Source organism: Chamaea fasciata, unplaced genomic scaffold (assembly GCF_029207755.1).
Source record: "Chamaea fasciata isolate MVZ Bird 193981 ecotype frontalis unplaced genomic scaffold, bChaFas1.0.hap1 SCAF_34, whole genome shotgun sequence".
In the NCBI taxonomy this organism is placed as follows: Eukaryota; Metazoa; Chordata; class Aves; order Passeriformes; family Sylviidae; genus Chamaea; species Chamaea fasciata.
This window is the reverse complement of record NW_027094119.1, coordinates 2,058,506-2,070,405: the sequence shown is the minus strand read 5'-3', so window position 1 is coordinate 2,070,405 and position 11,900 is coordinate 2,058,506. Positions and strand designations below refer to the sequence as shown.

Here is an 11,900-nt window from a genome sequence, read left to right as displayed (position 1 = left end):
GGTTGTTGGGATGTTGGCCAAGTGCTGCCTGCAGGTGTGTTTGATGGAAAAACCCAGCACCCATATCGGAACATCAGAACCTGAGCAGAAACAATGGGCAAGTCACGGTGAAGTGACCGTGCCTGCTGACTTGTACTGGTTGACGCTGTACCTGCTGACGACCGACTTGTTCTGGGTTCTCTAAATGAACACACTGCAATGATTTCCCCCACCTGTTTGGCCAACTGCCTGTCGCTTCGGAGAGGACTATAAAAACCCTGGAGACCCCCACTCACTTTTGTGATCACCCCACTGGAGAAACTCGCGTCTATAGGCATCTTCAAAAGCCTCGAGGACTCGACCCTCCATGCTGGTAGCTATAATCCCCTTCCCCTCTTTTCTGTTTTTCTAACTATTCTCTTTTTCTCTCCCTACTATCGCATTTGTTGGCACTAAATAAAGGTGCATTTGTGATTGAGTAAACTGAGTTTGTCCCCCGCTGTGTCTTTTGTGCTCTGAGATCCCTAAAATGAACCATCACGAACCCCGCTTGTGTGAGCGGATCGTGACAGCATGCAGCATGGGGGTCTTTCCTGGCATGGTCAGGATTATCAGAGATGTACTTACAGGAAAGGCTCAGTGATGTGAAAAGCTGTCTGTACACTCATAGAATAGAAAGGAACACATAAAACTCTACTTATATTTCTTCAATTCCTTTAGGAGTCAGAAGAAGTTAAATCAAATGAATTGGATGCAAAATTCCGAGTAACTAGAGGAGAACTAGAGAAACAAATTCAGGAGAAGTCTGATCACCTGGAGGTAAATATGTGGTTAAGAATTCCGTGAGATTATAATTTTGAGAATCTTATTTTAAGATGCTTATAGTTATGCCAGAATCTTTGGGGTTTGTCTTTTTTTGTTGTCTAATACTAAATCCCAGGTGTCTGCCCCCCAGCATTGCTTTTTTGGAGGATCTCTTCAGGTACTACCTTGGATTCACTTTTTAAAAACAAAGTTAGGGGAAAATATGATATAGTGAAGGTGAAAGTCTTGCTTTTCTTCTCAGTTCTTCCAAGAATAAAGAAGTTTTGGGGTTTTGCTTTCCTTTCTGAAGAAGTTAACCAAGCCTTTGGGGTACCTGTTCTGCATCAAGCCCTCTCAGCTGTTGTGGTGGCCTGTATTGGCCTAGATTTTTTTTTTTTTTTTTTTTTTTTTTTTGAGGCGCCACTGTACATTTAGTTTTCTCAATGAACTTTTTACCCTCTAAAAAGGTGCATCATGCAAAAATAAAAGAACTGGAAGACTTGAAGAGAACATTTAAGGAAGGCATGGATGAGCTTCGAACACTGAGAACAAAGGTAAAGTGTGCTGATGGGAGTGGGGCTGAACACACAGTACTGAGTTTTTGGAACAAGAATACATTCCATTCCTAATTGTACTTTTACTTTTTTGGGAATAGACAGTGTGGTTAGAGATTGGCTGACATGAGACCAGAAAGGACGCCCAGTTGTTCACTCTGGATAGCCTTTTTTAGGGAGTATGAGCTGATCTGTAACACAACAGTGTTTTGCTTCATGGTGTGCTCCTCATTTGGCTGAAATGTTGAGAAACATTTTAAATTTGTCACCCTGCAAATATTTTCAATTTTCTAAATTTAGTGTAAGTAAAATACTTGTATGCTTCTCCTACCTGTGAAATGAGTTTTGAGTCTGGTAAGGAGGTTGTGCTGTCCATAACTTGTGGGCAGTCTATGGAATAGCATGCCAGTCCCTCTCTCCAGAGCAGCTCAATAGCCCTGTGGAAGAAGGGAGGAAGGCATAGTAAGGGGTTGCCTTGGTAACTGGGGAAACATCATATCTGTGAACCCTGATTAATGGGGCTGATAAGTTCGAGCCTTTGGACAAAACAAGCATTAAGCACACTTGTTCAATTTCTTGTTTGTTTGTTTTTCTGACTCAATTTGATCTGAAATACTTTGGGATATTGTTCTAAGTTGGTTGGAATCACTGTAAAATTAGCACATGAGCTTTGTACAACAGTCTAGACATATGGTCAGAATAATTTAGCTCTGAAGTTTGTGAAACTAAATAGTTTCTGGTTTCATTCTTTTTTTCCATTTAGGTAAAGTGTCTAGAGGATGAGCGCTTAAGAACAGAAGATGAGCTATCCAAGTATAAAGAAATAATAAATAGACAGAAAAGTGAAATTCAGAATTTGCTGGACAGAGTCAAAACTGTAGATCAGCTGCAAGATCAACATCAGAGGTACAGCTGTGCACTTTGACTAATGATTTAAAAGATTATCTGAGATCTATTTGTTTTATTGAAGTTATTTATGCTTTCAATGTATTGTAATTTGAAGAATGCCTGTCCTGATTTAAATCAGTGTTGCTAATACTGAAGATAACCTTGGTGGCCTCTTACAAAACAAGGGGATTGAGATTGATAATTCTAATTTAGTGTCTGTCATTATTAGAATAACAAGTGCCTGATTTCCAGCATACTCTACAGGAAATTACCTTCTAGGTGTCTGCTCAGTGCTTGCTTTATTGAAAGATGGAGGGGAGCAATTAAACTGGAAAGATAAATTGCTTTAAGACTGTGATGGATGAATGCAAGTACTTCATGAAAAGAATTTTACTTACTTGACAGATGCTGTATTGCGACAGTATGGGGCACTTTTCTTTCTAATGGACTGGAATTCATTCTGCAGTGTCGAAGTTTGCTCATTTGAGAATGTGAGGGAAATAATCTCAGGGGAGGGCTGGGCTCATGTATGATCCAGGAGTGTCTGAGCATGGTCCTGTGTCTGTGTGGTACATATGGACTGGGATATACAAATGCTGGCCACTCTGCTGGTTCCAGTGGTGTTGCATAAATGGAGCTAGATAAATGTCAGATAGGCAGAACCACCCATGTGTCTGTCCCTCTCACGCTGGTAAACAGTTCTTATTTTTCATTGAGAAGTATTTCTGTAGTTATAGGCCTTCTTCAGGGTTTAGCAAATCAACCACTTTCCATTTGCTGTGTGCTGGTCACCCGAATTGTCATGGTGTCTTCCCAGGGAAACTGCTGTGTGCTAGAAACTACTGGAGCCTACACCTGCATCAGTAACAGTTCTTTTTCACTTGGAATCTCGCCAAATGAATTAAAGTGACTGTGATCAGAGTGTGAAACTACAAATGTGTGTTTCCACCCTCTCAGTGGTTGAGACATGCTTAAGTATGTCTCTCATTCGTATTCAATTTGGATTTTTTTTCAGTATCCTTCCCATGCAACACTTATTATCCCTACATTAAATTTCATATTGTCTTTTATTTCAATTTCAAGGCAGACATCCTGAAATGTATAAAGGCTGTATTACAAAGGGAACATTCAGCTATCTTTGTTCACTGGAAAAATATGATTTTAGGTTGAATGCTGGAAAGAAATTAATGTGTGATCTGGATACTTACCACCTCCAGTGTTCCTTGGTCTCCTTCATTTGTAAATTTTTAAGGATAAGCTAGCCATTTCTTTTAGAATGGTCTAAACTTCTAATTTTGTCTGATCCAACCCTGACTGCTAGTCAGAGATTTCTCCTGTAATGAAGCAAGGTATTTGAAAATGTAAAATACAAGCATACCCTTCTGGCACAGGTTTTTAAATGGGAACTATAGGTGAGATACTTTGCAGCACAAGTGACTGGGTCTTGGCTCTTCTTGGAGAAACATATCATTGCAGGATTGTTGATTTAAAGTGAATTGATCCTCCTCATAATTACAGTGTCTGTCAGGAAATTAAATGAGATGTGTGCTCTTGCTTTGTGTAATTTTAATTTTGTTTTGAAATTTGAATATACACGCTCCCTGTGAGAAGGGTGAGTTTTTTTCTGATGTTAGAAAGTAAAGTTTTAGAAGAGGTGTATAAAATCCTGTGATTGTAGAATTAATGAACTAATATTGCAAGTGCAAATAAGAGGGATGTTTTTAGTCTGTAACATTTTTAACAGCTGTTAAATTTTGGAATTAATTTCCAGCACTTTCTGTAGAACGTTGATAACTGAAGATGCAGCATTTTTCACTCAGATTGGATGTGATAGATCAAAAGTCTCCTAATGGGAGTCTTTCAGTAGAAATAAAAACTTGTTTTGTAGAGGGGAAGGACTTATTTTGGGGGGGAGGAGTAGGGGAGTAAAACTGGCTCTTTGATTCAGAGCTGCAGGGCTTGGATAAGGATGTGTCAGGAATTGCCATACTGCTGTCCTAGGGAAATCCAAACTGGAGTATTTCCCTGTTTCTTAAAGATAAGGCCTCTTACAGATTGGCCGCCTTTGTTGGGTTTACAAACCTTCCTCTTACCTACCAGGTCTGGATTTGAGAGTTTTGTTTGTACCCTGATCTGAAGGTCATATGGAGAAGTTGAATATGGAGGGATGGCCTTCCTTGAGGAGTTAATGCCTGAGTCCTCTACAGGATGCAGAAATCTGTTGTTTCAGCACTGCAGCATGTTGTGAAACAAAGTGGAAACTCCCTTGACATTTCAAATGACTAACAGATACCCCAGGGTCATTAATTGTTCCCCTGCCTTATTTGGATTTGACCTGAATGCTTTTATTGCAATGAAGCTTCATATCTTTAGGCTCAGGTTATCACTAATGAGATACAATTGTTTTGACAGAGATGAACAAGAAATCAATGCTTTAAAGGAAGAAATAGACGGTTTCAATTCTCTGGTTGCTGATCTTCAGAGGGACATTGAAGGTAGTCGGAAAAGAGAATCTGAGCTATTGATATTCACTGAGAAATTAACCAGTAAGAATGCACAGCTTCAGTCTGAAAACAATTCCTTACAGAGCCAGTTGGATAAGCTTTCTTACAGTGAAAGAGAGCTGCAGAATCAGCTGGACTGTGTTCAACAGACTAAAGATGATCTGGTGAGTACAGTGGGCAGCTTGCTTTTGCTCTAGTAAGATGTCTGATGCAGATAAACATGTAGCACATGAATACCACCTTGTATCTTCACTTACCTGACTGTAATTTCTCCTTGAATTTGCCGTTAGTAGCAGTGGGATATGAACACCTCATGTTGCCAAGCTGAAAGAAGTCCTGAGGCACACTGCTGCTGAAATGAGGAAGTGTCACTGTGTTGCTCTTTCTGGCTTTTTGGGGGCAGAGTTGTTCTCTCTGCAACTGTAATTGAAACAGACAAAAGGTTCTAATTTGCCTGTGAAATTCATTACTGTAAACTGTTCCTCACGTCCTGTTTGTACTGTGAGATAAATGTAGTTTTTAATAAACTTAGTGAGTCATGGAAAGTAGTGTGGCTTTGTACTGTATCATGTAGATATTTTGGAGGTGGTTGAGGAATCTTACTACTCATGTGAAGTGCTAGTGTTCAGCCTAAATAATAAATGTAAAGTGTTAATGATTCCCAGGTGAAAAGTGCATTTAGGGATGTTGAGCATGCACTATGGTTGGGCTAGAATTTTTTTGTGTGTGACTGAAAATAAAATCCCTATTTCAGGCCGTCAGGTTACAGAAGGAGGAGGATCAGTGGAAGTCAGAGATTGAGACCCTGCAGGCTCAGCTGGCCTCAGAGCAAGAAGAAGTGTCAGCACTGAGGACCCAGGTGGATGAGCTGAAGGATGACCTGGCTACCCAGAAGCGCAAGCACGCAGCAAACCTGAAAGACCTCACAAAATAACTTCAGCTAGGTGGAGATTCTTTTCAATTATGAGTCAGCCCCATCTCAGAGCCCTTCAGTGTCTGGTAGACACTCAGGTCCTGTCGGTGTGTGCTCACTGCTTGAATGTCACCCTGCAGGCTCTCCCTGTCCCTGAAGACAAGGAGAGTGAGCAAGTTAGACCTTGTGGAAACTGCAGTTACAGGCCTTTGTGTTAATTTTCAGTCTAAAATATAACTTTTGAACTGGGCTTAGACATAAAATGAATTATTTATTTCCAAAGAGCTTAGTCTTTGTTATGATGTATCTGACTACTGAAATGTCACTGTAGGTATATGTGGATCCTGATCTGTGTAGGAGTGTATTCAGAAGTTGCCAGAAGTTTCCTATTTGCTGACTGTATCAGGAATTGCTGGTGACAGTTATTTTTTTAGTACATTAAACAGAGCACTTCAGTTTTTAAAGCTGGATATGGAGACACTGATGACTAATTTTGTCTACAAATAGAAGTCATCAAAAACCCAACAATGCATAAGCTCTGAGTGCAAATAGATTTGAAGATAATGAAATGTGTTTGAAATAAGAGATCCTATTGCACTGTGCAAGACAAGTTCCATGTCCCTTTTTGTGCATATAAGAACAGCTGTGTGCTTTCCCTCTTGATCCCTAGTGAGTGAGTGGTGCTTCTGGCACAAGTACTGCTGTAGTGATAAACTTACAAGATGCTGGAATAGAGTTGCCAACATCGGTGGTAGTTTACTTGGCAGACCTAATCAAAAGTAAAATCAAATTGAAGCCTTACTGGTCCCAGTTAATCCTATATATGACATTACACCTTCAACTGGAAATTACAGCACTTTGTAGGGATCATGGTGAGTGTTACATCCAGGCACTTCATGGCTGGGGCCAGAAAGAGGTAGGAAGCTGTTTGGGTTTTATTTTTCGTTACTGCCATTGTCTTTCAGTTGTCATATCATGTTAAATTAGTGCAGGTGATTAAAGGTTCTGTATGTTGGGTAACACTGTAATTTTTAGTTTCTACTCTGCTCTTGGTAATCATCATTTTGTTAATACTTTCAGCACGAAGGAAATTGGATCAGATGGAAAATGGTAATTATGACAAAGAAGTCAGCAGCATGGGGAGCCGTTCCAGTTCATCAGGTAATGGAGCACATAGCAGGGCTGCCAAACAGCCCTTCAGTCTTAACAAGGTTGCCACAGTGTGCTTCCTCTTTATGTGGTTTGTGCATATGCAGTGTGTGGGCAGCCTCCCATTAGAACTGACAAAATAGCCTCTAAGCAGCAAAATGCATTTGATTGACTGCAGTTGTAGGTGCCTGTTATGTGATTAAAGTGTAATGTTTATATATTTTGGTTCTTTTAAAATACCTGCCTTTTTTATTCCATTGCTTTTATGTTTGGAGGAAGCTCGAGAGGACTCCAGTTTATAGAGGACCCTTTTACATGCTGCCAGAGGCAAAATAAAAATTAGCAGTGGCTTCCAACATTGTTTAATTGCCCTATTGACAGTTGCAACTGTGTAAATGAGAAATCAATTAGCATCATTAGAGACATCAATGGGTTTATGTAATATTCCTTACTTTCTATCCAGTTAGAGCTAAAGGAGTGATCTTTGGCACTGAAAATAGCATGTTTGCTTCCTCAATATCTTCGGGTTTTAAGTTGAGTTGGTTCTGTCCAGGTGTCCTGTAATCTCCCTGTGTGAGAGAGACAAATGCTTCGGAAGAACAGCAGAATGTATAGAAAATACTGCGAGCTCTAAGGGATCAGTGCTGCAGTGTTTATATGTAGGGCTTTTGTGAGTCTATACAGTTTTCATAGTATTGTAATTTTAGTTTACTCCAAGACACACATTTAAAATCAGCTCAGTCCTGTGCCAGGTAAACGAACATGAAAGTGTTTAAGTGGGAATAAGCCTTCCTGAAGGGAGCACACTAACTCCAAAGGCAGTGCACCCACAGGAGGGGACTGCACCGGCTGTCCCAGCATGTCACGTATAAACACTGTAAGGATCCTTTAGAGAGAACCCCACTAACACAAAGGGAAACTGGCATCCTGGGTAAAGTATCCTCAGCTCCTGGCAGGTGGTGTGAGTGCATGCACTGCTCTGCTGAGGGCACTTCACCTCGTGTAAGATCTGAGGGAGTTTTTACAGAAGCTGATGTGTTGGCAGGGTCCCTGAACGCACGGAGCAGCAACGAGGACCGGTCACCTGAGAACACTGGCTCTGCAGTGGCTGTGGACAGCTTCCCAGAGGTGGACAAGGCTGTCTTGGTTGAAAGAATACTGAGGCTGCAGAAGGCACATGCTTGAAAAAATGAGAAGATGGAGTTTATGGAGGATCACATTAAACAGCTGGTGGAGGAAATCAGGAAAAAAACAAAGTATGTTCTGTCTTCTGTTCAGGCAGGTTTTCAGTGTTGAGCTGATGCACTAGACAAGTATTCTGGATTTTGTGTAAAGAAAATTGTCTAAATGAAAATGTTTAAAACAGTAAAAATACTGCAGTGACAGTAGACTTTGAAGATAGAATTAGTTTTGGGTTTTATTTCTTATCTTTTCCCAGCAGTTATAGTAATTGCCAGGTTTTTCTCTATTAGTACTATTGCTGATTTTTTTCAGGAGGAATAAACTGGCACAAGTGGGTTTTTGGTAGCAAAATGGTCAGCAGGTGGCTGATTTGAGATGGACTGCTGCCACTGGCTAGCAGAAGAGTCCATTCTCTCCGTGTGCTTAAAAGGGTGCTGATTGTGGGTTTTTTGGAAGGAGAATCTGCAATATTCCAGATGGTACTCTGGTATATATATCAAACAAATGATGTATCTGAGCCAAAGGTGGTCAGTGAGACAATGTGTGAGACAAAATTCCACTTAAATGAAAATCTCATATTCCAGGAAAATGTGTGGAACTTCAGTGAGGAGGGTAAGAAATGCTGGCATAAAGCTGCTTCTGGAAGGTACATTTGCCTGTTAAGAACAGCCCCTTGCTTAATGAGTCCATGCATTTATGCCCAGCTGGTACCATTTCACAGAAAATTATTACAGCTTGGGAAAACTCTTGAGAAGTGACTTTGTAATTTTTTTCTCATGTGTAGAAAGCTTAAGATTCCGTGTCTGGAGTCCTTCAGCAAAGAAAAGTAGACTTTTTACCAGAAAGATCTTTCTTGTCCCAGTAACTTTTCAGAATACTTTTAAATAAGTAAATGCTGCACATTGTAGTCTCTTGATTTGCCAGCATTTCCTGTATCACTACTGGTATCCCAGGTTTTCCTCTGGCATAGAAATTGCAGGAGTAAACTTTTACTGCTTTTTTTTGGTAATACAGTACTGCTTGAAAGTAAAATTACTCATGTCAGGAATCTAAAGTTATTTCAGCATCAGACTCTTCTCTGCCTTGCAATGCTATGATGTTGTTTTTTTATTTTTTTATCCTCCAGAATTATTCAGAGCTATATTTTGAGGGAAGAGGCTGGAACCCTCTCATCAGAGGCCTCTGACATCAACAAAGTTCACTTGAGCAGGCGTGGTGGGATTATGGCATCTCTGTATACATCTCACCCTGCAGACAGTGGGCTCACCTTGGAACTCTCCTTAGAGATAAACAGGAAGCTTCAGGCTGTGTTAGAAGATACATTCCTGAAGAATATTACATTGAAAGTGAGTAGCTGTGCCAGTTCTTGTGCACATTCTTGTGGTTCTTAGATGCTTCCTTCACTGCATGCTGTGAAAGGCTTTTCAGAAGTCAGCTCATTGTGATTTGGTGCCACTGATAGCATTGAGGTTAACCGGGGAGTTACGTGACATGATGCCATGTTCCTCCAGTTTGGTACCCTCAGAGTATGCTGCACTAATGGGCTGCTGCTTGAGATAAGACCTGGAGTGCCTGTGCCTTCAGCAGGGCAGGGTCTCTCCATGCTCTCCCCTGGGCATGTGGAACCAGGAGCATGGGCTCTGCCTGCCTGGCCCTCCTGAGCTGCTGGGGCAGCACCTCTGCTGCCACGGAGAGCTGGCAGGCTGGAAAATGGTGTGCAGGCTGCCAGCTGGGCTGCAGGGTTGTGCACAAGCTGGAGATCTCTTCCTGTAATCATCATTTCCCTTAAATGCTTAGGGGAACTAGCATTCTACCTTCTGGGCATCCTATGGAGTACTGGTAACTGCAAAAAAGGACTTGCCAAGAGCTTTGAGTTTTTTATTGAAATGAGTTTGTTTTTTTTCTGACTCTGATAATTTGCATTTGTTCTGGATACTTGAAAGTATCAACCTGCTGACATAAACACTAATTTTGACTTATTAGTGCATTTTGTGCTGATGGATTAATTTCCCTGTATAACTTATCATTTTTTCCCCTCCCACGAAGGAAAACCTGCAAACTTTAGGAACAGAAATAGAACGGCTTATTAAACACAAGCATGAACTGGAACAGAGAATAAAGCAGACATAACTAAAACTTCTGGGGACTAACCAATGTGAAGATGCAGAAGAGGCAGGTGCTACAGACCACTGTGTTTTGCATTCTGCCTGCCAGCACAAGCATCTGGGTTTTTGCAAAAGAAGCCTTTGGCCACACAGGCTCACTTGTGTGAGAGATCAGCAGGGTTTGGCATCTGTGTGGTTCCGTCTACCCAGTACCCCAGAGCCTGAGGTACTGCTGGAATTCACTGCACACTACATTTATCTGAAACTTCTATTTGAATTACAGATGCTTTGCAGTGCAGACTGTTTGGAGTGAGTTGCCATGAGATTTTAATTTCTGCACTGTGTAATTAATCAGTCTCTTAATGATGGAGCTTGAAAAAAAAATAAAGCCAATTATGTCTTAGTTGCTATTGAACATATCCAGTGTTACTGAGCTTTAAGGGCTTTCAGATGTTTATTTCCTTTCTTGCATATTATTTCTGATCTTTGGGTTGATTAAGCATTTTTGACATGTGCATGGAATAATGCTTTATTACAAAAGTTTGGGTTTTAAGTGGTGGCCGTAATATTGCATATTTTTTGCTTTAGATTAACATTCAACTGGTCAATTTCTTTATTCCAGAGGAGTGAAACAACAGTAAAACTAAGGAGAATTTGAAAGTGTTGTGATTCAGTTCTTGAGTTCATTTAGTTGAAACCAATGTCAGTTCAGCAAATCTTGTAAACCCTTGATCCTTAGACATGCGGATCAAAAGAAGTTTGATACCAGATAATTGGTTAATAAAGTTCTCTGGGCTTCTGCATCACTAACAGCATTGAAGGAATTTAAGCTGCCCATTGTAAATCTATGTAAGTATATGCACACATGATGATTACATCTGTTTTCAAAGACAGCTGGAAGCTAATGAAACTTTCTCATTAGCTGTGACTAGACTAACTAGCGACAATATTGGTAAGAAATAAGAAATAGATCTAAATGGGATTCTAATCTATTGTTGTGAAAGTGGCACAGAAATCTGTGCGACTCCTTGATTTTACTGTCGTGAAGAATTAATTGGTCAAAGTAACTGAAAACTGTTGCTTAGTCCTTCAGTGGCTGAGAGGGTGATGGGGGAAGAGTGACAAGGTTTGGTTTAGTCACAACATCATGTTCACATTTGAATTCCAGGATAAGTAATGTACAGGATCTGAAATATCTTTATTCCAGCAGTAAATGTGTAGTTTCTGTATCTATCACCTTTTGACCAAAATCAATTGATCAGATCACCGTGTAAATACATACTTCAGGTTTTTATTAAATACTTGAACTTCCTATTGCCATGTAAAAAAGAGTCAATGTACATTTACAATAGCAATGCTTTAGCTACTTTAATCAAAAAGGGGAGTGTGGGGAGAATCCGTCTTACTGCAGGTACTGTTTGCGTTGTACACAAAACAAGGGACCTGAATTTGGCAGCACAGAGAAGGATAATTGATCAGACATCTGGGTGACTTAGGGGTGTGAACACTCGGCTAGAAGCAGCTGGACTGTCTGCAGACTGTTCTGGCCCCCACCAAGACTCTTCTTGTTGCCCTCGAGTGCCTCTTGCTGTAGGCAGGGGCTCCGAGCGGTGCTGCGGGGTTCTGCCCCTCCGTGCTGGCCGCCGGCCCCTGCTCGCCTATTGCATTTCACCTTTTTTTTCCTCATTTTTTTGGGTCAATTTTGGTCAATTTTTTGATCTTTTTTTTTTGGCTTATTTTTGGCTCCTTTTGGGCCAAATTTTGGACATTTTTGACACTTTTGATCTTTTTTATCAGTTTGGGTGGTTTTGGCTCCTTTTGG

The 11,900-nt window shown here is 40.6% G+C and overlaps 1 protein-coding gene across 1 annotated transcript; it reads left to right on the top strand.

Annotated features, from left to right (window-relative positions):
- Positions 1 to 705: 705 nt before the first annotated feature.
- Positions 706 to 11,571, top strand: LOC136303459 (coiled-coil domain-containing protein 186-like). The gene is made up of 9 exons (XM_066207123.1): positions 706 to 798; positions 1,251 to 1,337; positions 2,101 to 2,243; positions 4,638 to 4,893; positions 5,484 to 5,673; positions 6,723 to 6,803; positions 7,837 to 8,047; positions 9,100 to 9,319; positions 10,020 to 11,571. Exons 2-5 carry the CDS (start codon positions 1,308 to 1,310, stop codon positions 5,661 to 5,663), a joined length of 609 nt encoding a protein of 202 aa, XP_066063220.1. The 5' UTR covers positions 706 to 798; positions 1,251 to 1,307; the 3' UTR covers positions 5,664 to 5,673; positions 6,723 to 6,803; positions 7,837 to 8,047; positions 9,100 to 9,319; positions 10,020 to 11,571.
- The last annotated feature ends 329 nt before the right edge of the window (positions 11,572 to 11,900 follow it).